Source organism: Ylistrum balloti, unplaced genomic scaffold, assembly GCF_031769215.1.
Source record: "Ylistrum balloti isolate Yb309-2 unplaced genomic scaffold, AGI_CSIRO_Ybal_v1 Utg370840, whole genome shotgun sequence".
Lineage (NCBI taxonomy): Eukaryota > Metazoa > Mollusca > Bivalvia > Pectinida > Pectinidae > Ylistrum > Ylistrum balloti.
The window spans coordinates 1,704,035-1,731,787 of record NW_026782484.1 but is presented as its reverse complement, the minus strand read 5'-3'; the positions used below and the strand labels follow the sequence as shown (position 1 = coordinate 1,731,787).

At 33.5% G+C, this 27,753-nt stretch overlaps 1 protein-coding gene across 1 annotated transcript; it reads right to left on the bottom strand.

Annotated features, from left to right (window-relative positions):
• Positions 1-103: 103 nt before the first annotated feature.
• On the bottom strand, positions 104-15,986 carry LOC132558994 (serine/threonine-protein phosphatase 4 regulatory subunit 3A-like). Its single transcript, XM_060223618.1, has 17 exons — positions 15,914-15,986; positions 15,530-15,803; positions 14,119-14,174; positions 13,783-13,881; positions 12,871-13,494; positions 10,247-10,396; positions 9,506-9,550; positions 8,600-8,716; positions 8,282-8,336; positions 7,314-7,390; positions 6,912-7,014; positions 6,054-6,212; positions 4,401-4,570; positions 3,914-4,059; positions 3,503-3,714; positions 2,781-3,034; positions 104-1,762 (listed from the first exon to the last, which is right to left on the bottom strand). Exons 2-17 carry the CDS (start codon positions 15,675-15,677, stop codon positions 1,661-1,663), a joined length of 2,517 nt encoding a protein of 838 aa, XP_060079601.1. The 5' UTR covers positions 15,678-15,803; positions 15,914-15,986; the 3' UTR covers positions 104-1,660.
• Between the last annotated feature and the right edge of the window lie 11,767 nt (positions 15,987-27,753).

Sequence of the window (27,753 nt, the reverse complement as noted above, 5' to 3'; positions counted from 1 at the left end):
CTTCATCTTTTGTAAACTAGGGTGTTTGTATGTCACTTGCACTACACTTCATTCAAGCTACCCCTTGTGGCAATAATGAAATATCAACAACTATGCATGGGTGTAAGTTTTCATATTGCATTTATTTTCTGTCATATTTACTTTTTAATTAAACATGAGCTTATTTATACATAAAACGTCACATAATGAATGCATGAGATTTGTCTTGTTTTTCTTTTTGGGATTCAAACCATCTTCCTGTGTGTGATTCCATCATTTAAAATTAAGTCACAGACTATTCCATTACTATATAGATATATATTTGTATGTACATATTTAACATCCTCTTGGAACAAATAACAATGGTACATGTACATGACATAACGGGCATGCACCAATCATGCAGATTTAAATAATGCTTGCTGCCTCTGACAGTGTAACTCTGTCAGCAAGGAACTGTGTACATAGCACAATGAGATTTTATTAGCAACAAAATAATTTACAAATCTGCCAGAAAATAATCCTCCCGGATATTTTTTCTTTTTCTTTTTTTGACAAAACCTACCAGAAAATAATCCTCCCAGGTGTATTTTTGACAAAACCTACAAGAAAATAATCCTCCCAACTTATTTTTGACAACACAATCATTTAAATTTTCTAATAATATATAAATAAGTCACTCATCACATACAGATATGGTTTTCATTTAAAAACTATAGAGCATGAAGAGAAGAAATGTCTGTGACTGTATTTTTGACCAATTGGTCGAAGTACTTCACTTTCTTAAATTAACTATACAAAAAATTCATTTACAACACAAGGCTACTATGTTGATGAAGCACTGAGATGAAAATGAATAGAAAATGGTAATAATGGATAAATGATGTCAATGACAATGATTATGAACTAATGACACATGTTGGTTTAAAAAATATCACACAAAAGATGTGGAAATGCTTTTCACATTTTTACCTACTAACTCAAGGGAGATAATCAGTAATGGATTATGTTGCATGCATCATGATTTGAGATCCCAGTTAAATGTGATTCCTACAACGACTGGCATCCCTTAGGTCCCCTATGGGTCTCTCACAACAATATGTGCTGAATTGTCTTTTGTGAAAGAACTACATCTTGTAATCTTACTTCGGGCAGTGTGACCAAAAGGTCAATGTTTTCAAATCTACTGTAATACCTTCTGGGTGATCATTGTAGAATTGGCACATTCGACTCGCAAACACATTCATTTTACTTTACTTTTAAATTTCTTTTAAAAGATAAAAAATTCAGATCCTGAGGTTCTACAGACGGTGAAACATTCTGTAATACAAATGGTCCACATAATTTAGATTTAGGACAATAATTGTCACATGATCTCCTAACAACTAATGTTGCGTTGGTATTTGAATTCCCCACAATTCATGTATGTAGTGGAATGGTAGTAAGTTTCTATCAAGCCACATACAGATCACAGGCAATTGTTTCACTAGCACCCATACTGCTATTGATGCTGGTCAAAGCATGAGAAGAGACACATTCCACAGCCTTAAAAAGGGGTCAACAGTTGACCCGACAGTGCTCTGTCCCAGCCCTGACATTTGTTTGGGGTTGGGGCTGTTGGTCAGTTGAGGCATCATATTCAATGACTTAGTCCATCTATTCTCTATAACACTAGATTGTGTTACGTGGCTAGTCTTTGTCGTTTAGCTGATGGTGCCTCCTCATCTTCTTCCTCTTCGTCTGAATCCTCGTCTGGATAATCCACTAAACCGACTAGGGTTGGCTGTAAAGCAAACAAACAATAATTCAATAACTTATTGTTCTAGTGCATTGGCAACATGCATCAAGATTACAAATAAAGACAACTATAAAAGTAAGCCAATTAGTCGCTTGCCTTGGTCATCTCTAAGAACAAAATGTTTCTATAAATCCTTAACAATCAGTACCTTTTCAATAAATGATTATCTAATATTTATCAAAACTGCAAGCAATTACTTAAGGAAACCTTAATATAATGAGATGCAGCACTCAATGTTGTGCTACGGTAAATACGAGACAAATTTACCAAGAACTTCACAGGATATGATATTGATTTAAAATGGGACAGGACAGACATAGACAACATTCTTTATCCCCCATTACCACACCTCCACAAGAAATGGGACAGGACAGACATAGACAACATTCATTATCCCCTATTACCACACCTCCACATGAAATGGGACAGGACAGACATAGACAACATTCATTATCCCCCATTACCACACCTCCACAAGAAATGGGACAGGACAGACATAGACAACATTCTTTATCCCCCATTACCACACCTCCACAAGAAATGGGACAGGACAGACATAGACAACATTCTTTATCCCCCATTACCACACCTCCACAAGAAATGGGACAGGACAGACATAGACAACATTCTTTATCTGCCATTACCACACCTCCACAAGAAATGGGACAGGACAGACATAGACAACATTCTTTATCCCCCATTACCACATCTCCACAAGAAATGGCAGAGGCATATAACATGGGCAAGATGTTTCACACATATATACAGTTAAGTAACAAAATTACAGACAAAACATATAAAGGGAAAGAATTATCGCTTTCACAATACTACATATCAAGCAGAAAGAATATGGAAACAACTCATGTCGTAAAAAGCGGGCCACAAATTGGAAAGTGCAGTTAGTATCTCAGTGATCAGTCTAACTGTGAATAATATTTTTGTTGAGATATTTTTCAACATTTCTTGTTTTAAAGAGCCAGATTATTTCAGTGTCTAGACTTACCCGCTTAGCTGTAATGGTGTTGGCTTTCTCTACCGGTGATATGGGAACGTTGGGGGAGCAGTTAGGGGTAGGACATGGGTCATTCGTACAGCCTGGACTATCAGGGCTTCCAGGACTACCAGGACTACCAGGGGGACTGTTTGGACTGGTCTCAGGACTACCCGTCCCAGCCCGTAGGTTAATGTTGATGGTGGGTGAGGACTTGTTCAGTAAGCGAGGGGGCGAGTCTCGCAGATCTGTAGGCTGCTCTTTCACTGAGGAATGAAGATATCAAAGTAAAAATGAATTGAACGAATTTGACAAATCATATAAAAGGATTAAAGAAATATATGTCAAGACAAATTCCCCAAAACTTTTAGAATTATCACAAGAAATATTGACACTTTTTGCAGGAAGTGGTGTATAAATCAGTGCACCCTTTCAGACAGTTGTAGGAAATGTTTTCAAGTTCTCAATGGCAGCAATGTTGAGTTTTAGATCAGGATCATGAATTTGGGTGCATTAAAACCACTATGTGAAGTGGTCCCTAGACTTTGTTATTCAAATATTAAAGAAGTAACAGGCATCTCAAACATGGGCATTCTAAGTTAAAATGCACCTCAAGCAAGGAAGAAAAACACTCCCAATTTTTACCCTGAACACCATCTTAAGACACTTTTCATCCCTAGAACCTCAAGACAATAAATCAGGCATGATTGATTTGAATTCCACAGCAGTTCTACCTTTTCTATTGATGGGATCAAATTCAGTATCCACAGGTTCTCTCTCCACTGTCACCACACAGTTAGGGAACTTGGACTTGAACAGGTCAGACATATGTACTGTACAATCATTGTCATCCGTTTCTTCATCCTGATCAAACCACATTTCTTCTTCCTCATCCATAGTGCGGGCGTCACGTCGATATCTGTTATTTCTCAGAAGTGACGGCGTCCTGTAAAATGTGTTATGCATTCTTTCCATTAAATTCGTTAAGCTATAGCTTCAGGTGTGTTCAAATGATTCTGATTGTCATATACAATGCCCTCCGAGTGTTCTGATATTTCATACATCCATAAAGAATGGTTTTTTGTTTAAATACCTGATGAAATTGTCTTATTTATTACAACACTTTAAATATAAATTCCACATACCCATCAAGACTGGCCTTTTCTTTGAGTCTCTCCTGCTGTTGTTCATATCTCATTTTGAGGGACTTGAATGTTGTAACATATGTAACAACTTCTAAATCTTTGATATGGCTTTCTACTACATGAGAACATAAGGATTTAATATCTTCCTGTAAAATATAAAAGAATGTATTAATACTTCAAATTCAGACAAGACAAAGGAATAATGCAAACCAGGAGTTTTCAGAACAAGTCAAGTAATTTAAATTGTTAGTATATCTAGAAGTATTTAAACAATGGGAATTATCATATTACTAGCTACTTTCATGTTTAATTCAGTTGTACACAAGACCAATATACCATTTTAATTTTTAAAGAATATATATATCCATCATATATCTTATCTGAAATAAGTCACAAAAGACAATTATTGTTACAGGTATGATATGAAAACCAATTAAACTTGTTAACTCAGGTTGAAACTACAACATGAGATTATTATCGGACTTACCAGTTTAACATATTCAAATAATTCTATGATTGCCGAGTTCAGCAGATTGTATCTGTTTCCATTGTCTTTAAATGCATCTACTACTGGTTTGAATAAACAACCTTTAACTATATATCTATTGTAGAAGTCTTCTTTCAGTCCAATTATCTTTCTCATGAACCGCAATGCACCTGCAGAAAATAATCAAAAGATTTAATTTCAAATACGAGTGGAGTTCAGGAGGTCACATTCAGGATATCTGAGAGTAATCTTATAACCTTACCAAATGAACACTTGATATCAAACAGATACTTGCAAACTATTAAACACTATATCAGGATACTTTCACACCACAAAACTTCTGTAAAATTCACAAAATGGGCCTTTTGCAATTTTTGCGCATTTCATTTGTTTGCAATTTTATTGTCTCAGAAATGCCAACGGCCTCTTCTGACAACTATGAATACTTCAGAATGGACATTTATACGTTTTTGTTTATAAGTGCAGATTCTAATAGCAGCTGGAGACCTAACTGACCAGTCACACTACATAAGAGACTTGCATAACAACCAGTATTTATCTATTACATGACTATTCACCACTAGATAGTGTTTAAGTGAATGCAGGTATGTCAGCTCAATCAGCTCAACAGATGTATTAATTAGTCTTTAAATTATTCCCGATATACTGTATCACTAAAGTTCCATTGGCAACTATCACATATCAAGAGTAACAAGCACAAACTATAACTGGGACTCTATCGTACCGATATATACCCTGAACACCCTACAGTCATAATGGGTGTACATAGTGTTAAATTATGATTGATACGAAAAGTGATAAAAATGAAACAATTTTTACATTCCACATTATTCAAAAGAAAAATTTAGAGAATCCTAAAAATGTACAAGGATTTCAAACCAACTGCCATGTAAATTTTTGTCAGCAATGTCATGTTCTCAAATGAGAACATCTATATACCAATTTTAATCAATATTGCACACTATGTAAATTGCAACCTATGAGAAGGTCCTCTCAATTGTCACTTTTTAAAATCAGAAAATGGACTCCTTCATTGTGTTCCTGATGTCACAAAATACCAATACATCAATTTTCTTGACAAATTGACATCTAAATTTCAACTAATCAGAAAAGTAATGTCATCGGTGTGCTTCTGGGATGAAACAACAGCTACACACTAATTTTCATGGAAATTGGACAAAATCTAAGTTTTGGTCAAATTTTACTATTCAGAAGCCATTCTTGATTAGTAATAGGGACTGATTTAAAAAACAACAAAAAAATTCTTACACCACCTCTCAAACAAGAAAATTTGTGTAAAGTTTCGTTAAATTTCATCCAATAATGTTTTAGAAATGTAACAAAAACCTTGCTGGCAGAAGAATAGAACAAGAAATAACAACCTTGCTGGCAGAAGAATAGAACAAGAAATAACAAAGAAAAAAAAACACCAGATATTGTAACAGTAAATTCCATCCAATAACATTTGAGAACTGTATCAGAGACACTGCTGGCAGAAGAAAAAAGGACAGGAAACAGCAAAAACAAAATGTTCCCACTCTGTTTGGGATATATAATCATACATTTCAATTATTTTATCTACTCATGTATCTCCCTCCAAAGACATACAGATACTGGTCTAAAGTAACTTACATAATGCCACAAAGGCATGCCTGGACTTGAGGAGGACTAGTACTCTGCGTAGTAAGTCTTTGCTTATGATGTAATTTTTGATATGGTAAGTGTGGTGCTCAACACAAAAGGTAAGTAACTCTAGGATCAGGCTTGACAGCTGGGCTGTTTGGAAATCATCTGAAATTAAACAACATACACAATATAATTTGATTTATGTAAATGTCATGGCAGAGTTTCACTATTACATTATTACAATGTGAGATCACTTACTATTTATAAATAATGATAAATCTGTTCGAGAAGTTTAATTCATTCTGGCAGTGATTTTTTTCCTTTACAAAAAGGATTACAAACATATGGACCTGAATTGGTTATCAATGATTATGCCTGGTTTCCCATTCATATAGAGTTAGATACTAAAATTGGTGACAGGTATGAAAATCTGGTTAAGGGATCATAATATCATTACTTTACTGATTTCATAAAAAGTATTCTGGATGGCAATCGACTGTAAATCACTAAGTAGTTATATACTATCAACAAAATAAACTGGTAAAATTCAGATTGCCGTGAAAGCAAAATAAATGGGTAAATACAAAGTTTCATGAAAGTAAAATAGATTGTAAAATAAAGAGTTCTGTGAAAGCAAAACAGATTGCGAAATACAAAGTTCCGTGAAAGCAAATTAATTGGTTATAACAATGTTCCATGAAAGCAAAATAAATAAGTAAATACAGATTTCCATGAAAGCAAAATAAATTAGTATATAGAGAATTCCAAGAAAAAGGCTGTTCAAAGATTCCAATAATTTGTATGCAGCAGTTCTTATTGACTAGAACAGGGTATGTAAAATGGTGTTCAACTCACAAACTGTACCTTTGCTTGGCCTCTCGTCAACAGTGTTGGCAAATAATGGGGCAGTCAACACATGCATGCTGCGTTTGTAAAAAAAACTCAAAAACTCTGTCTTTTCAGTTTTCTGGAAATAAAATGACACAAAAGTTAAACCCGAAGATGAAATTGGATAAAGTCAAGAAAAAATAAAAAATTATATTTTGGTCAAGTTTATTGCAGTTCAGACCAATAAGTCATCACCAAAACTTGTATTCTTGTCAGTCACATACAACAAAATTTTTTTCAAACACTATACACAAAATTCAATGCATTTATCTAAGTTTGTCTGTAAAAATTTAATCAAGCATTCAAAAGCATTTCTATCTTCTCAATATAATAATAAATAGCTTTTCAATACTTTTAATACAGGAGACATATCCTTACATTTGACGTGGCCAGCATGTTTTCAGGATCAATAAGTAAACGCAGAATTCCCATCAGCTGCACTGCTCCTCCCAATTCTACAATCAGATCAAAATAGTAATATTCACTCTCAAAATGTACAAAATGACGACTTGTTTGTATATATATGTGTATATTGCTGTAGAGTGACAATTACTTTTCTACCAGTAGTAAAGACTATGAAACCATTCTTTCCATTATGATGTGAACCAGAGTAATATAATGAATTTCTTGGGGAGCTTTTATGACACACAAGTTTGTTGCACAAAGAGATCTCAAGAGATATCTCGGCTCCCATTATTATTTTATCTTAAATTGTTCTTTAAAAATTTAATATTTTGTCTTCTTTCCTATTTTATTGCTCTTAATTATATGAATTTTGAAAATTCCTGTAAGAAATAGTAATAATATTCTAACTGCAGAAGTTTGATGAAACTGAGATATCCCCTGTTGGCAATTTTTATTTTTCTAATCTGCCCAAAAATCAAATAACCACAACTATTGACCAAGAAAAGTCTGTAAGAATTTTGAGGAAGATCCATTGAAGACTTCTCAAGCCACAGTGATAAAAATTTGTTTACAGATGGACAAACCATAGATGTAAGCCGATTTGAATTATCTCACCATCTGATGATGGTGGCATTAAAAAAAACTATCACCCTACATTTCTAGCACTGTGCGAATATCTACCTATAAAGTCTACTGACCAATCCCTGTCTAGCATTCCTTGATAAAAAGCACAATGATAAGAAATGTTTTTTTGTCTCATAAAGACATGATATATATTTAGTAGAAACATATTCAACTAGTACAATGATTATACTGTTAGAACAATGAATCTTGTTATATGGCTTAAAGAAATCTACACATTCATGTGAAAATAACTTGGGGTAGTTGAAAATTTAACCTGTAACATTTCACATTTTCATGTTAAAAAATTGATACGTTACCTGGGTCGGTATCATTGATCATCTGTTCGATGACTAGATTAATGAGTAGGTCATCCTAGAAAAAAAAAATTTTTGCAATTAACAATTCAAAAAGTACATGTTTGCATTAAACTTATTTTATGTCTAGAAACTAAAGTCAAACCTTTAATATGCTGTAAAGTTTACAATTCAAATGTAAATTTTTACCATGAAGAAAAGGTTTTAAACCCTGCAATATAATAATCAGACTTTTTTTCAATGCTTTCTTTTCTAAACCACTACATAGATAATGATAAAAGTATCTAATAGACTTCCATCAAAAGAAGGAAAATTCCATACATCATCATGACTTTGGCCTTCTCGAAGAATGAATTCCCGGACCATGGACGGACTGAATTCCACTATATAAGAAAATATGTCGATGGCTGCTGCTTTCATCTTAGTGTCATCAAGACCCTGGAAAATAAAATAAAATAATTTCAGAATATGCTGTTTCAATTTCCAGGCTTTACAGATCACCAAACCACCTAATACATGTTCCATTGTAGTTTGAGAAGGAACATATCAATTCCATGATAAAATGCAGGAAACAATACTCTTGTCTGTGTGTACTATAAATTTAGTTTGTTTGCCAAGGTACATGTCCAAATTGTATTTCACTATAAATTAATGAATACTAATGAAGTGCGAGTCCAAAACAAGTTTAAAAACATGCTTCCCCCTCCCTCCCGAAAATTCCTTTATCTGACACTGGTTAAGGATAGTAAACCCCACAGGCATCCAGACACTAAATAGCAGTATCCTAGAACAATTGTAAAGTGATGAACCAATGTCTTTCATCACTTGCATAAAAATCTTACCATTTAAAATGTTGATGCCTGGGGGAAAACATTAACTCTCCATTTTTGACCTTTAACCTTGACCACCAAAATCTAATTAAGCATAAGCAGGCCTTGTGGTATGATACTAAGGTATGAATATGAACCAAATCTGTTCATGGGGTTCACATGATATCTTGTACACAAGTTATCACAGATGCATACATACTGAGACAGAAAGTGATTACCATTTACCCCCTCTCCTTACATAAAAGGGTAAGGGGCTTGGGGTAATATTAGTTGTCTGCTGCCAATGCATGGCAAGGTTGAATTGATGTTACATATGCAGTAACTGAAGTACATGTTTTTAATTTTTTGCATTTGAAGTCAAAAGAAATATTTTCAATTCATGTGTTCCAAAACTTACCAAGATAATTTCTATAGCTGATAAAACGCCTAGGACTGACAACGTCTGAAACAAGAACAAAAACACATGAAGAAATATATTGATCATATAAGAAATCAGAATATCAAAATTTTTGATGTTTTAAGCATTATAGGAAAACTAAGACTAATGTTAATATACATCATAAAGTATTGGGATCTGTAAACATATATATGTAAAATCATGTGTTCACTAAACATGATCTTTAGTCTGTCTTTTCAAGCACTTTTCATCTGGCCACATTTAGATTACAATAACAAAAATCTGTTATTAAGTAAAACTGTTTAAATAGACATTTTTCATCTGAATGATACGTGTGTACATAATAATACAATTTATAAATACAATGCTTTCTCTCGATTTGAATCCTGTGATTTGAAATTGTCATATTTATTTTATAATAATACAAGTTGGCTTGCCTTAAAGGAACATAACTGTATTACCCTGATGTTATAAAGGCTTTAGAAATAATTGATGTACACCACCTTAATTTACCTCAGACTTTTTACTGAAACAGCATTATTTTCACTTACAGCAAGTTTACTTTGATTTCTAAGGCAGTTGATATGAACATAATTTGAGATAACATTTTAAGACTTTCCAAACAAACTAATTATTATAATTAAGTGATAATGTTTACAGTGATGTAGCAACTGTGGCTGAGATTATTATTACCACTCAGTTTATGATAAATTTTTTTTTACCAGGGCATTGTTTTCTCACCTTGAAGAAAGAATCTCGACTCTGTGGTTGTAGTGTCTGAGAGAAAGTGCAGAACTCTTTCAGAAAGAGGATGAGATCACGCCGAACATTGTCATCTGTTTCGTCATCTGTCAACTCAGCAAAGAGGGTCGTCAGAAACTTTTCATCCTCCTGTAATGTCAAAATTTTCATGTTTTATCTTATTTTCTTCCTATCTTTATCCACATAAATGCAGTTCTATGTAAAAAAGAAAAAAAGAGTCCTGAATTATTCCTGTCCATACATAATTTTAAGTTTAGGCCCGATTCCCAGTTGTGCAAGCTGAGTGTTTTCTCACAAATGTAGTCATATAATCTGCACCCTCCCAAGTTTTTCACATGATGAAAGAAAAGTCTCTGCTAACACCATGTGTCGATTTCTAAAAACAGACACCCCCCCCCCCCCCCCCTCCCAAAAAAAAAAAAAAAAAAAAAAAAAACAGTAATTCTCATGTACAACGGTATTCCAACAATATACATGCCATCCACAGCAATTTGGGTAACATGTCTTTCCAAAGGACACAACCATGATAGCACAGACCAGCCTTTCTCTGCTTTCCCAGGAACACAAACTGTCACAGGGAACATCAAACCCTGCATCTCCCCATCTTTATCTGGGGATATGTTGGCCAATACTATCTGATTGAGCTATTCTCACCACATTTCAGTGGATGACATTCTTCTATAGTAAGAAGTGTATATGTACATAGTATATTAATTGTAAATCAACAAATCTGATAACCTATGAGCTTCCAACCAAAATAAGAAACTGATAACCCTAAAGGTAAAAAGATAATCCTAGAAGCACCACTTTCTTATCTAAGATGGTTATCTATCAAAAAAAATCAAGCACTCTTTATTCTTCCTTTTTTCCTCTCAGTACTTTGTATATACTGAAAATGAAGCACTTGTCAAAGTGGACTGGAAAATGGAGCACAACTTGAGATATTGAGGACAATTTGGTCTTCTTTTTGTAGTCACTATCACTTCCTGTTTAACCTTAATTCGGACCTGAAAAACAGTCCCATGCAAACACTTTCTTTGACAAACCTTGGTTGAAGTCTGTAAGAAATTGGACAAACAGGACTTAAATTAATATTGTGCAGGAACTAATTTTCTTTCTAAAAACCTAAGCAATCAACAACCTCCAGGCCTGAAAAGTAATTCCAAGAAAGCACTATCTTAAAGGAAGAAATGGATGTCTTCCAGAAGCAAAAGAGGCCATTCAGATTTGTCACTTAAACAAAACTAGTCCTATCAATAAACATTCGTTGTTAATGTTTTTGAGTGCACGCACTACATGTCAGTGCATCCTGCAATTATTCAAACATACTGTAGATGAAAAATAACAACTTTGCTTGGAGAAAAATGGAACAAAGCAAAAACATTAATTAGCTTTGATTTTTAGATTACCAATTTGATGGCAGGATTTTAATTTTTGTTTTTATTTCAACATAAAAGTTTGTACATGTCACTCTTAGGGTCAAATACCTGTATATGCCATACTGGATTCTCCACAAATGGGAATTACCATCAAGGAAACTCTCTTGTTTCTGATGTACAAAATTTATATTATGTTTCATTCTTATTAGATTGTTCTAAACCTGATCATTACAACTAATCCATGAAAAGATGCTGACAAGTCAGCTTGAAATCAAGTAAACAGCATGATAAAGAGGTTTTATTTATCATTGAAATTTCCCATTATTATTTCATGCTGTGACTCATTATTGGAAATGAAATTTGTATGATTTTACTAAGACACAGCATAAGCAACTACAGTAAGCCAATTATTTTCTTTAAGGATGATATTTTCACTATTTTGTTGCACATCAACATGAATGTAAAAATAGAATCCATGAAATAATGAGACAACAGTTTATCATCTTTTAAATCCAGATTGTGAAATTCCATTCTGCTAAAATATCATTGGTTGTTTTATAAAGAGAATTGCAAAAACTTTAAACAGTAAAAATGACTATACAATAATTTACACAATTGAAAGACTGCATTAATTTCCTAATAGATTCTGCATTTTATTATCAATCCAATATGTAAGTACCATAGTTGTTCAACCATCCAGGACTAGACCTTGCAAGCATAAACTGTAACATCATCCTAACTTGAAGTATGCTACTATGTTGAAGATTAAATTGTCATAGAAGGCAGCAGGCAAATTTTTAAACACCACTGACCCAACTAAAGTTAGAAAGTTTTCAATGCCCCTATCATAAAATCTTTAAGCAAGGTCCCTCTGTTATGCTGAAGAATTTTGCTTACTAGAGGGACAGAAATGTCACAAAGCCAAATCATTATTATAAGGTATCTTTACATTTCAGCTTTCATGATTTATTAAAACTTTTTATATCTGTGAAGCAACCAACTTTACTAAAGAAAGTCATATAAACCACAACTTAACATAGAAGTTTACATGTTAAAAAAAATAATTTGCAAATGTGTATAAAATCTTGAAAATTGATGAACTGCCCAATTGAGACCTATGCTAGTCAGTAAACTACAACAATAATGTAATAGTGTAGAACAAAACCCAGTCTGCAAAGGTATTATTTCAAAACCTTAATGTTAAATACTTAAGATTCAACTTACCTGAATCATACTGACAATTTCAACTTTGTTGAAAAAGATGAAAGATGTCAGTGTAGAGAGCATGTTTTCCTCAAAAACGGAGGGCGTTGGTAATATCACATCTTGAATGTACTGAACTCTGTATGTCTGATGTATCTTATTGAGAAGTTCTTGATTTGTGATTGGTATGACTTCTTTGAATTTGGCAGTGTTCCGTAGGTATTCTCTGTGTTTGGCTGGCTGTGGTAGTGATGGATCATACTCTAACACTCCAACAACATCAAATATTGTTTCATCTGCAAACACGATTTCAAATAATTCATTTTTGTTCAATAAAAATATACTCTTGAAGATCTCGTACAGGTGATGGAGGCCATCAATGTTCTCCAAGTCTTCACACATATGAAACAAGTCCAGCAATTTCTTTATGTAGCCATCAGTTTCTATAGCGTAGAAAAGCTTTTCTCTACGTATAGGTGATGGAAGCACACTGCTGAAGAGTTCTGAGATTTCATCCAGCTTACTCAGCTCACATGCAGGCAGCTCAATAGGTGGGGCAGCATCTGGCATTTCATCGAAGCGTTCATCCTCTGACTCCTCTACAATGTCCTGTGTTATGTCCACAGACGGGTCTTTCCCTTGTACCTTAATATCAAAATGTATTGTCTATAAATTTCTCTGGTACTGAATATATTAACATTAGATTACATTCTACCACAACCACTAGGTCACCAAAATAATACTGTACTGTTTATGCAGCATTTAGAGGTATTAACTTTGAATATCAAAATTTCTGTTGTCATGCTTTTAAAAATGCTAATACAAACTTATTACTAAACCATTTCTTACCACTTTTAGCAAACATTTTGCTTACTGCTAATTTTATAATTCCTCTGACAGATAAGCAGTCATGGAAACCCCCTTTTTACTTACAGAGCAGATCTTTTCCCAAATTTCATCACAACCAGCTTTTTCTTGGAAACTAAGGGCCAAGTCATAATTGTCCGCTTCAGACCATACAATCAAAGTTTCCTACAAGTAATAAAAAACAGCAGTGTTATCTTAAAACTGAAAGAATACTTCTGTTAATCCCTCAACTTCCAATTCAACAACAGCAGGTAAAAAGTACCATAATACAAGCAGAGAATAGGATTTCTTATTAAAGTCTAATTACATTTATATGAAAGTAATCTTTAAAAACCATATATATATAGCCATAAATACCTGGTAATGTTTACCAGATTCACTTAACAGCTCTTATTTATTTACCTGTTGTTTCTGATAAGCAGTGTCTGGCTGAATCTTTGATTCCAGTAAGATTGAACCTGAGAATACAAAATTAATGTATATTAACATAGCATGATTTTTTTGCATATATTGAAGAAATAATCTGCTTTAAGGAAAAAAGTGAAATGTATATTGTTAATTCAGAGAGCAGATTATTGGTGAATTGACTTTGTTAAGTAATACAATGTCTCTCTAATTTTCTTAACAATGACAAATTTATTTATTATATCTAACCATTAAATATGTTGTGTAAAATGTCCACTTTCTCAATAACAATACCAGCACTTTCCACTTAACATTTAGTCAAACCACAAGCCAACTTTTCGAAATTTAATTTTACCAAACTTTATTCACTCGTTGTAAAAAAGTTAACTATTTGATCAGTTATTTTTGTTGGGATACTTTGTGGTTAGTTCAGAGCACAGCACATTCTCAAATATTTTATGGATGAAAAGCATTTAGGATTACAATACTGGTGATTACATCAATGAACAAATCAACTAGCTAGATTCTAATGTTTTTAACTAAACAACAAGAAAGTAAAACTTCAAAATCAATTATGTATCCATTAGTCCTACTTCCTTAAACTCCTATCCAAGAGCCCTCAATTTATCATACCATGCAAAAAAAGTACAATTTTGCCAAGCCAAAACACTCAGAAGTGGGCTATAGGAAAGGAAACAAAATTTCTTATATCATGATGTGTTGTAATGTTCAATTAAAAGCAATTTAATCATGAAAAAATAAATTGCTTTTAATGATGGATCATGTCATTCAAGACTTTTGTTTCACAGCAATTATATCAGGTGCCCGATCCTCCCTACCAAACTGAAATTGCTTTTAAAATTGGTATGTCTACACAAATAACCGACAATTGAAGAACCTCACCCTGCCATAGCAAAATAAAACACAGGAATCGCAAGTTAATGGTGAATTTTGTAAAGAAACTAATTCTTCTAGCTATAACATGGACTACGTGTGTCGTTTTAACGATATCTTAATATAAAATTCAATGAGAAAAAATTGTCCTTACGCTTGTCAGGTCACAGGGTACAGTGTCAACGATGCTTACGTCAACACATCGAAGATGTGATACACTACAAACAGCAGCATCGCATGCTTTGACATTGAAAGAAGATCATATAAACCTATTCTTATTTTAGGTGAATGTAACTTATGGAATAATACACGCATTACACGTATAGAAACACACGTGTGCTTTGTTGTCCATACCGACCACATCTTACTCTTGCGAGTGCGAGCGACGGTTGACCTACATAATGTTCGCTAGACCTAGACTGGGGTATTTTAAACACTGACATGCTAAATTGTATATCTTGTAATTACATCTCATCAACAACATCACACTACCACAGCATCCGTATTTACTGACCATCTGTTTCCGATCTGACCAGCAGGGACATTCCTTTCAATCTTTCAACATAGGCCGATGACACATGACCTGTCCCACGATCATCCCATTGCCGGTCTTCATTTAGCATGTACAATTTCACACGTCTTCTTGTGCTAGAATCGGCCATTTTCAGGTATCAACTTGGGGACGATCTTATTTTACTTGCCAAAGATGTTGCCCCTGTTGTCATAAATAACAGTTTTTATCCAGATCAACGAGACATTGGCCGAGATTGAATCCACCGCCACTCGATCTGCAAAATTCAAATTCGTTCATTTAGAATTTAGTCAAAATGATGTCACAACAAACAACATTTTACTTGAACAATTCATGGCACACAGTAACAACATAATCTGTTAATACCTTTGGATTTCGAGGGGTTCTTGGTAATAACATTTGCACCATAAACATCGCATTCAGTCCATTATGGTCGCCATCTTGAATGTGTTAAGCTTGTCTACGGGGTTCACAAGCGAAATTCCACGGTTCCCGCGTTTACTCAAAAATAGAAGAGTTCTAAATGTTACGCCAGGTTATGCCGGCTTTACTTAAGTCATGTTTGTCTGTCAGCATTCTTCAGGTTAGCAATATAAACAGAGGTAATTCATTTCATGATGAGTACGTCACCAGAACACTAACGGTCGTCGGTAAGACAACGCTTATAGGTAGCAGATTCGTGTATATTGACTCAGTCAGTCGGTTTAATATCCGAAAGTGTTAGGTTATATCAAAGAATACATAAAGAGATAATTTCTGCACCAAGTCTTTCCATAGCTTCCCAAGGGTTGATTATTAGTTATACCGCTAAGTAAAGAATATCAGCAACTAGGCTCTTATTAAAGGTATATGAATGTGTCACCATCAAGTCAGTCATTGCATGGTTAACAGAATAACCCGATCAAAACCGGTCTTATCTGGTGTTCTCAAGTTGTCGCAGTGTACATCCAGCAACCGCTGGTAAAGGTATCAAACTAATTATATATATTGCTGCACTATATGGATGCGAGCTGCGGGTTTTACCTTCCAAAAAGCAATTCAGTCTTTTTTGACAATAGACGTACTGATATGTGTTATTTACTTATCGGAGGGACATCCATAGAAAGTTGTACTGATAAAGAAAGATAGACAGACATTTTTTTATTTTCTTTTGGCAGTTTTCTTTCCCGGAATGGGACTTTAAGGAATTTCCGGTATGTCAAAACATTTTACAAATTTATCTTAATTCATAAGTGAACGTGATTTTGTATTTAATATTCACATATTGTATTTTGAAATGTACAATCATTAAACAAAACGTTACTTTTATTTGAATATTCCTACTGTGTTTTTGTTATCTGTGTTATAAATTTTTTATGTTTTGCCGTAAAATAGCTCTTCTGAGCTAATGTTACAGGTTTTGTTGTATACGACAGAAAATAAGATTTCTTGTAACTTGTATTACTTCTTTCCTTTATATTAGGATTTTTAGATGAATATGTATACATTTTAATACAGGTACATATAATTATAGGTTAATTGTAGCAAATTTTGCATATCACACACCAGTCCATTTTTATATCTTAAGTCACTTTATCATCAGTTTCCCACTCTAGATCAGTCAAATATACTGCGGCATGTGAACGATCACCAAGTTATCATTATTGTTCTGACATTCTTCACGGCCAGTCAACATATAAAAGGTCAGTAGGGCCATCAACCGGTAAAACACACAGCGATCCAAACAGGAAATAACATCAAACAAACTAAAAGGTAAAAGACAAAACTACATTGGTATTCAATATTTGATTAAGAAAATTGTCCATGTGTAATACTTTTATTGAATTTACAGCACCGTCATTTCACCACGACATGATATAAACCTGGACATTTTAGAATAAAATGCAACATGATATCGTTACTTGTTTTCTCACTTTTACATTTTACAGTTTCATTCTCACAGGATATGGAGTATTTAAATAATTCAATTAAATCCCATACATGTCGAAAAAATTAGTGTGGTGTTCATTTGTATTATAGGGTCTGTTCCCGAATCACTATGGATATGAAATGTGAATTTTTCGGAAAATTGTGTTGTTTAGATAGTAATACGCTTACATCTTGTATATTCTTTAAAAGATTTTATAGTTCAATGTTAAATGTGTCTTAAAACAATGTCGGAGTTCAAGATGACATATTTAGAATGATTTAAAAGCAGTATTTAAATGATACATTGAACATGTTCATACACACGAGTGTATTATCTTCTAAAAGACGAGTGAAATATTGGTATGATAGTCTGTAAGGTTGATGGCTGGAAGAGCAAGAGTGGAGAAAACGTTGTCACGTGACGGCGAGTTTTACAGATTTAGAAATGTTCATAACAAACTAGAGACACTCTGGAAACTCGTTTTGAACTTTCCCGATTATAGAGAATCAATTTCTTACGTCATGTAACTAAGTTAAAATTAAAACATAGACCTGTACGTGTCACAGACCTATTGTACATCAAGATATTTTAATTCACATAGTAATAGAGTGTTGTGGTATTCAATAATCAAGAACTATTACATATTCTTATCGGGGAGCAGATGACTTATGATTTAAACGAGGAAGGTATGAATTAGTTTAGATTTATATTTGTTATGTTCGTAGAAGAAAATGTCAAAATTATATACCATTCATTGACAGTGTGATGTTAACACTTCACAACTTAATCATGTAATATTCCTGTAATACTCTCTCTCTCTAAACATATCATTATACTAAATGATAGTTAAAATAATTATGTCCATATCTCGTGTGTATCATGTCAATTAAAATCCTATGATAATGTGATGTCATTTACTACACACACATTTCATTGTAAATCGTTGATACTGAGCTTGAAAATGATGTTTCTCTGTTAAAATTATCATAATGGAGGAAATATAGACAACATTGGTAACGAGTTATCTTGGCACAAGGATATCACTTTTTATATAAGTCAAGTAATACTTAAAGAGATATGGTGACACAATCTCAGTTGTATGATTTCAGGTGACTGTCTCGGCGAAAACGTGAACCAGACATCGTGAACGCCTAAACAGAAATTCATCCTAGCAAAAAAGTTTCTGAATCTTTGGTGACAAGTAATTTATTACAGATACAATTATATACCATGCTGTCTACCACACTAGCTCAAAATGTTTACTATAAATATGTTTATTTCTAGAGTGATTGTAACAATGAAATCTAATGAACCTCCGTTCGATAAAAAAGGAAGTGCGCGTACAAGAGAGCCAAACGTAACATGAATGTTTATTTGATTAACCAACCTTTCGCTATATTAGAAATCCACGCGTCAATACATTAACGAAGGCTTGAATACAGCATTGTTAATGTTTTGTGTTGGTATCTTAAAAGACATTCGAATCTTAGTGCAAAAGACATCTGACTTAGTATTACTGGTAAAACTGATTCTGTCCGAGTCACAGACGCCTGGTTTATGTCACGATTAATTCCGGTGTCCAGTCCGATAGGGATGATACGTCTGCAAATCTCACTACTATAGATTACAAAACTAACAATACTTTATCAACTGTATTTCATTTAAACATATTTCATTGTAACAATTACAATGGGTTGGACACAATTATGTTAAACCCTTTATTGAAAAAACAAAACGACATGTTTAAATACAATATCACCACGGAGAGAGAGGCGACCATCTTGGATTTGGCATCTTGGATTATCACCGCTATTTTTTCAAGGGAATGTTCAAAATTCTTATCATTAAGAGAAAAAACAGAGAAGAGAAAAGAAGGGGAAAATATCTAATTTTCAAAGAGCTAATAAAGATCAAACAGTGGTCGACCCGAAGATCTCTCTGGGATCTCTATGGGATCTCTTGTTAATAAATCTTTCAAATTATAGTATGTTTCACTCTAAACGCAAATTATCAAACCTTAATCCAGTACATGAAAAAGAAAACACGTCTATTTTTTTACCCATTACAAGTCAAAACAGTATCGTTATTATTCATTGTTTGAGAAATGATAGAAAGATGGATTTTGAATTATGCGTATAACTGTTAAGTTACCCATTCGCTCATGTCACCTTATCAATCATTGTTTAGACATGGTTATTCACCGACCAAGAAACTTCTTTCTATGATAATGACAAAGAAATACTAATGGTCTTTCGTGGTATTAGCAAAATTTCCGATCGGAGGTGGCACAAGAGTCTTCTCTGCAAATTTTCTAGCTTTGGAATTTGAGGTTTCTTGCTTTTTTAGATTGATATTACCTTCATAGCCGGAAATAACGAGTTTTAATTAATGAGTTAAAAAAAAAAAACACTTAGATTTGTCTTACATTAATGCTGTCCACAAGGTTCCATACTTGATCCTATTTTGTTCCTCATATTCATCAAAGACTTTGAAAATATTCATCTCATGGTTAAGCTATTTGCAGATGACACCTTTCTGTGTACTATCATTGATACCCCTAGAAAAGGTGCAGACTTCTTGAATTCTGATCTTTAAAAATCTTGAATGGTCGATTAAATGGTTGGTAATTTTTCACAAGTCGGAAAACTTTCAGCCCCGGCCATCCACTCTCTGAAGTGAGGTCACACGACCATCAGTCTTTGCTTCTTTCAAGTGATGGATGCTGGGATGACCACAGTAATTATTTGATATCTAAGACTGCACCGAAAATTAATATCTTGAGGAAAATCAAATTTACGTTTATTTCAAATATTTTTATCGTTTATATTATCAAATTTTACTACTTTATGTAAATGTAATGAAGGAGATGAACCCAATGAAGAGTTCTTATTACATTGTCGACTTTTTTCTTCAACTACGCGAACGTGCTGATAGCGTAACAACAATTTCAAGTCAAGTACTACAGTTTGACTATTGACAAAAATGCTGCAATTTTTTTTGTGTGTTCAAAAATTTCATAATTAGCTCAGAGAAATACGGCTGTTGGTTTCTCTCCAACTTGGGAGCAGCCTCGTGTATCTGCGACAGCTGAAACGACTTTACCTTTCGTTCGTGGTGATCAAAGACTGTTATAGTAATGTTAATGGTGGTAAAAATAAAGTTATTTTCGGTCCCCCCCCCCCCAAGATAACTCAAAAGTAACTCCTGAAAATGGCAAAATATTTATTTTTACATTGGTTAGAAAAAAATCGGAATATTATATAAGTTTCTTTTCATAAGCCTGCTTTTGAATCCGTTCTCTTAATGGAGAAATTTACTTTCGTTTTTTGTTCCTTTGAATTTGTTTGTAGAAAGAACACTTTTCATTCCAAGCTTTGATTTCTGCATTGGTGTCTCTCGCTCTGTTGTTATCGGAGTAGAAAGGAATGATAGATAAGAGATAATTGCCTTTCTTATCGAATAGAGAGACAACTGGTTCTCATGAATTCATCATGTTTCTTTTTTAGCTCTTGATTTGATATCACAAATTCTATATGTGTATTTACATGGCAATACTTTTTAATGTGAAAAGAAAATTAATTTTAAAAGACTATGAATATCTTATATGAAGTGTCTCGTCAAAATGGCTGCTTTATCTGAAGCATCATGCTGTCGGCAATGGGTAAGCTATTTACGGATCCCAATGGTAAACTTTTCTTTAATCCATTATTTAGCATATATTGTAGCTTTTACGAAATTCATACATAAAAGTGTTAATCACAGGTGTGTCGTTTAAAACGGACAGTTTTCGATTTCTTTACCGCAATGTCAAAGTACATGTATTATGTAATGACAAATAAAGAAGAGGATGGCCAAATATATCATTTAATCGTCGAAGTAGCAAAAGTAAACATACAATGTAAAAATAAACTGGCAAAACGATTGACAGCACCAGAATAATACACAGATTGTATGTAAAAATAAATATTCATACACAGGAGCATGTAACAATGTTTCTGGGAAAGAGGCATACAAGCAAGCCATTGTTACATGTCCCTGTGTATATACACACGTTGACATATTGAAACAGCTCAAATTTCATCAGCAATAGTTCACTAAGAAATACGAATACTTGTATAGACAAAATTAAAGGAATATCTTTAAGGTATTTTTAATAAGACTCAACAGATTTCATCCATTTCTTTCACTCATTATAAACAATTTTTAACGTTCATACGTTTTGTATCTATGAACTTTAATGACTACTCTATAATCAAATCAACCAAAACCTTACCACTTACCAAATTATGTAAACAACTGTTTTTAAATGAACTACATATAGAACAATTTCATAATCAATGCTAATTTAAAAGGAAAAAAAGTTCGTTTAGTTCCATGGAAAGGAAAATGGAAAGAGCACCTTACAGTGTTTCTAATTTTGTCAAACTTTATGGTATCCGCATAATATGCAAGTTATTGTCTTCCTTTTTGGGATGCAGTAAGTGTGTCTTGTAAATATAGAAGTGTTTAGTTAAAATGAGCTTATTTATTCGAAATAATAAATTTTGTATCACAATGTATGTAGTTATTCTCCAAAAGATGAGAACTAATCTTTTTCTAATAATTTTACAATAATTGTTTATACTTTTTAACATCCCATGGTACTCGAGACAGTTGGATATGTTACCATGAAAACAAAAATAAAATAAAATTAAGTGTGTTTTCCTTAACTTGAAAGAATTGATTACTACAATTCATTTTTAAAACAACTACGAGTAAAACTACCAGAACAAAAGAAAACATGCAAGAGTGCTGAGAATTACTAACCATTTTCCTTCAAGTCTGAAACTCTTTTTCATCCAAACTCATTTTTTTATAAATCAATAGAAAATATTCATTCGACTTGGGGCTCTTACATCTATTCATGCTTTTAAGTGATTCAGCAACTTCGTTTAAAATTGTCATTTCTAAAATTCTAAAAGTTTCTAAAACAGCTGTCGAATCTGATTGTCAAGCAAAAAACTTCATGTCTGTTTACTTGTACAAACATCGTGATACCATATTTATTTTAAATACAGCAGAACATTGACTTTCGCTTTCTTCTTATTTTGTTATCACAGTTTGTGTGTTAATATTTTGTGAATATGACATGGAGTTTAGTTTTAGCTAATTCAGAAGCTCATCAACTTTGCAGATGACAGTTTAAGACACAAATGAAAATAAACTAGGAGATTTTAGAACAAGAAAAATAATTTCAAACAACATTTTGTACGTCAGTGGCATTTAATACTACACGTACGGTTCATTAAATATCTTTAAAAAAACTGTTAAGTTAATCATTAGATGGTAAAATGTCCAGTACTGAACATAACATATGCATAACAAAAATACAACATAGCCCAAAATAATGATTAACCGTCGTGATCATAAAAAATATCTGAGTTTCTTGGAATATATAACAATCGACCAATCAAAGATGGCATTTAAAAAATAAAATTGCCCCATTACTATTTCGGTAATGCCGACAACAATGGCATACGAAAAGAAGTCCGCTTTCTGAGATTTAGATACTGGTATATGATCCGGAGTTTGTATACGTATATATGTAACCGAAAAATATAATATGAATGTGAATTACATATGGCGTTTTCACTTGATGCTAGCCTTATTTGACCTAGATCTCAGCTACATCGGGGAATTCGCCTGTCTTGTTTCGTATTCACAGTGAGCAATCTGTTTATTTCAGTCGCGTTTTCTTTGTATGTTATCTATAAGTGATCATTTTAGTACCAAAGATGTGAAAGATGAGCAATGTTTGGCCGAATATTGGCGACTTTTCAGAGGGTAGCGATTTTTTTTATTTCCCCTCGTTGGTTTCCTCGGGAATAGTTACAATAATTCGCAAATTTGGTTTACAATTGGTCATGAAAGATTTCTACAAAATTTTATCGTAAATGGTTCACGATTGTTCGAAAAGAAGTCGAAAATTTCAAATGTTCACGGACGAACACAGAACAAGGGACAAATGACAATTAAAACAGATCACTTAAGAATTCATCTCTTGCGACATAAAATATCATATCTTACAAATAGAACATTGAGGTAGTTGGATGTCGATGTTTTGAGATCATACTACTCTCTCTCCAAAGTACAATATCAATGTCGATGTTTTAAGATCATACTACTCTCTCTCCAAAGTACAATATCATAAGTATCCACACTGATAAGATCATTGGATCATTATAAGTTTACATTGCCTTGAAAATATGCATGATTGAAATATTGATCAGTATGTAGTGATTCAATCATATTAACTTTATATATTTTACAATAATTGCTGAACAAGGTATACACCTTATACTGATAACTCTGACCTCTTACCTTTTATACATCCGTTTACAGAATCGAACCCTGGATGTCTAGATGAAAGACCAGCACGTTACCACTACCCTACACGACCATCATTTTCTATTTAGTTTGTCGACACATATTAAACACGTAATGCACGTAATGTACGCAATACACCTATTGACACGTTACTGCACTATAACGATGTATTACATACACTCGCATATTTACTCACAGATACATGGTATCTTTTATGATTCCAAAGGTTCTGGTATATGTCAAAATAATAAATTACAAAATGCAGGTAAAACTACCATTAATGTACATCAATTATCTTATAATCTGCAATCTGATTTATAAAGATGAAAAACATATCTGAAAATTTACAAACATTTGTTTTAGTCATTGATACGGAGCTGATGCACGTTCATACTTAAAGATGCAAGGAATTGAAACAAATTACGTGCTAGAGTAGAATATACGAACAGAAACATTGTATCTTTTCTACATATACTGAAAAAATGCAAATCATAGGACGTCTAATGTTTGATTGTCCCTATTGGTTAAGGAATACTACGTATATCTTGTACCTTTAGTACCTAAGGTATACTTGCTTCATGAACATGGTTAATCTATATGGCGTATACTGTTTACACTTACACGACAATGATGACAAGTATACACCCTGTATTATGAAGTTTGTTATTCGATGATAATAACAATACTACGACTTAGCCGAGAAAGAACCTGTGCTGCAGATTGGTCATGTGATAGGATCTCTGTGAAATATTGCTGTTTTAGAATGTTGCATAGCACTTTTGAAAGAACAACACTGTAGATCTTATTACCGAATGCAACCCTTAATAAGTGTAAAAACTGCATTTTTTGACAATACACTCTGTGATTGAATGCTTCCATCAAAAAAGCATGTTACATTTTTTGTATAATCAAAAATGTAATTCTAAATAATTCCATATCAGCCAGTTGAAAAATAAAATCTTCTTGAACTTAACTTGGTCAAGTTTTCGGTGTGACGTGAATTATACAACTAGTATTTCAGTAATATTAGAGAGTATTGAAACACGACCTAACATTGCTTTAAACTGTTCATTTCACAAAATTTTATAAAACGTATCTTAGAAGGCTTTATTTTTTTTAGAGTTGACAAAAATTGAATACTTTCTTTCACGAGTTTGATAAAATCTCATATAGAATGTTATATTCTTTTTATAACATAAGTCACTGTTACATTTTGACAGGTCAAAGGTGGAGGATAAAATCCAAGAGGCAGTCATTTTCAGGCACTATTTTCAGTTGTCTTCATGATCAGGTTCGACTTTTGAGTATACCACACTAATAGAGTTGGCTGTTTTTTTACGCTTCTTACAATACAAAACCAGTAAAATAATACCAACAACAACTACAATCGCGATAACAATAAAGGCGATCCATCCTCCCGGTAACCTGAAATTTAAGATTTTACCTTATCATTGGTAACAAACATAATTATTCTGTAATTATGAAACAGTCACGCATATTGTGCAATGAAATGGTGTGTGTCCCATGTTACTTTTATTATTCTGTAATTATAAAACAGTTACACATATTGTGCAAGGATATAGTGTGTGTCCCATGCTACTTTTATTATTCTGTAATTATAAAACAGTTACACATATTGTGCGATGATATGGTTTGTGTCCCATGCTACTTTTACTATTTTGTAAAGATTTCACAAAATGTTTTCGTGTTGTTCTTGTTTTTATCATCTTGTCTGCGTATTGTGTGTGGAAATGTCCTTACCCGGTATTTGCTTGATCGACGACAGACTGTGTGGTTATTTCCCTTGATATTGTCGCAGTTGTGATTTTTGTTGGAAAGCTTATTGAACTTGTCACTTTTGTAGATTTTACTGATGAATTATCTGTTGTTGTTGCTGATGCTGTTGTTATTTTCATTGGTGTCGTCGTCATCGTTTTCTCCGATGTCGTTGTTAGCCTGTATTGAAATGATTGTACATAAGGCATCATATCCTATCATTGTACAGAAGACCCACGATACTGAATAACACCTTCCTATGTTAATGCATACGAAATCAGAAGTGAAAAAACTACATCAAACAACTGTCTTATTTATCTAAAATACCTAAGTGAAATTAGGAGCATCTAGGATAAAGACAACTACGGTAATATGTGGTTTCATACTCTACCGATCTACCGATGTTTAATCCGATTCAATTATACGTTCTTTCTCAAACATAATTTCATTTCCTTGATTGAGTACAATTTTACCAAATAGACAAGGAAAGGAAAATCACAAAAAACAAAAAAAAACAAAAACAAAAAAAATCAAGTAAGGCCTACTGAAGTGATCCTTATTGTATAAGTAGATTGTGCAAGATTTTACCAAAACTGATATACACGTAGTGTATAATCTTATCTATTGACGTATCTTGTTACTTTACCAATAAACGATGTCCTACCTGTCACAGCCACAGTTAATTGTCAATACAGGTGCAGAGAATGAGGAACAATGTCCAGATCGACATTTGCACGGGTCATGACCGCAGTAATTTCGAGTTATGTCACACTTACAGAACGTGCGAACTTTTCCGCATAAGTAAGGATAAAGACTCCGGGTTGCCTCTGAAAACACCATAAAAAGGTTTTCCAACTTGCCATAAAATTGTTACAGTCATGAAACAGAAGAAACACTCGCATATGGTACTATTCGAAATATACTCTCTAGGATGCTATTTTGAACGAACGAACGAAATTAACAACATATCACCATATCATAATCAGAAATCACATTCAATAAAACTAGGGCAAAATAGATTTCCGAAAAAAAAACCAAGAAGAATAAGACCAGGTGTTCCGGAAAAGTATGAATCTTCTGCTTCATTAACGACATCCGCCATGTAAATCTTGGTCAATCCAAGTAGGAAATGTCACGTTCACAAATTCGAACGACAACGGAACCAACAGGTAAGCTAAGTTAAACACGTCGAACGTGATGTCGTAAAAGGAAAAAATAATACAAACTTGTGTTTTGCTTTCATGATAGCTTTCAAGCTGTGTATTTTTAAGGAAGATAGACCGAATGGATTAAATCCACTCTCAAGGTGAATCCAACGTAGCATGTTTCACCCACCCTCTTGAAGTTTTACGATAATCTGGACCCGTAACGAAACGCTCTCGTAACTTAACGTTTCGGATAATGTAAGTCGCCACTTACTGTATGCCTAGATTGACCATAGATTTAAGGAGAGGTAGAACAAGAAGATGACGAAAGGCTTGTTCCGTGACATTCAGTCGTTTCAGCGTTTGTTTGGGATAAGTTATCGCGAACAATTCATATTACACCTTGATTCCTTAATCTTTTTTGCATGCGCTTGATGCTCGTTTGTAAATTTCATGTCTCGTAACACTACTTGGATTGATCCAGATTTTCATGGTGGGTGTCGTCGATGAAGCAGAGGAGGATTATTAGCCAACGGGAACATCTGGTCTTATTTTTCTTGTATTGTTCTAGTTTCATCTATTTTCATTTTCAACCAGGATTTCGTTAATTTGCCTGTGTACTCTCTTTTAAGTGATTTATATAAATACCTGGAAAGCAATCTGTCTTTGGGCGACACTCGTGGTTATACTCCATCGATGATGTATTGTCGTTCAGAAAAGTTCCATCAGGACACCTTACACATGTGTCATTACCATCATCTTCGTCACACGATTTCACAAAATGATCTGAAAACATTTTACTAGTATTATAATCAACTTCACCGAATACAAGTAAGAAAACTTAACACCTAGCTTTGGCAAAAGCAGCATCAAGAGAAAACCACAAGGTCACTGTACGGGGATTAAATACGCTAATACACCCAACTGTTTTGACGAAATATCCCACATAACAAAGGTCACCACAGGTGGATAGTAAGGTTACTTCCTTAACTTGTATAGACGAAATATCC

What these genes read in the sequence shown, in the direction of transcription:
- LOC132558994 (XM_060223618.1), bottom strand. Translation starts at nt 15,677, where the DNA reads ATGGCCGATTCTAGCACAAGAAGACGTGTGAAATTGTACATGCTAAAT. An exon ending in GTCGAGATTCTTTCTTCAAG is followed by an intron (nt 9,551 to 10,246) that starts GTGAGAAAACAA and finishes TTCTTGTTTCAG; the next exon opens with ACGTTGTCAGTCCTAGGCGT. An exon ending in ACATGCTGGCCACGTCAAAT is followed by an intron (nt 7,015 to 7,313) that starts GTAAGGATATGT and finishes TTTTATTTCCAG; the next exon opens with AAAACTGAAAAGACAGAGTT.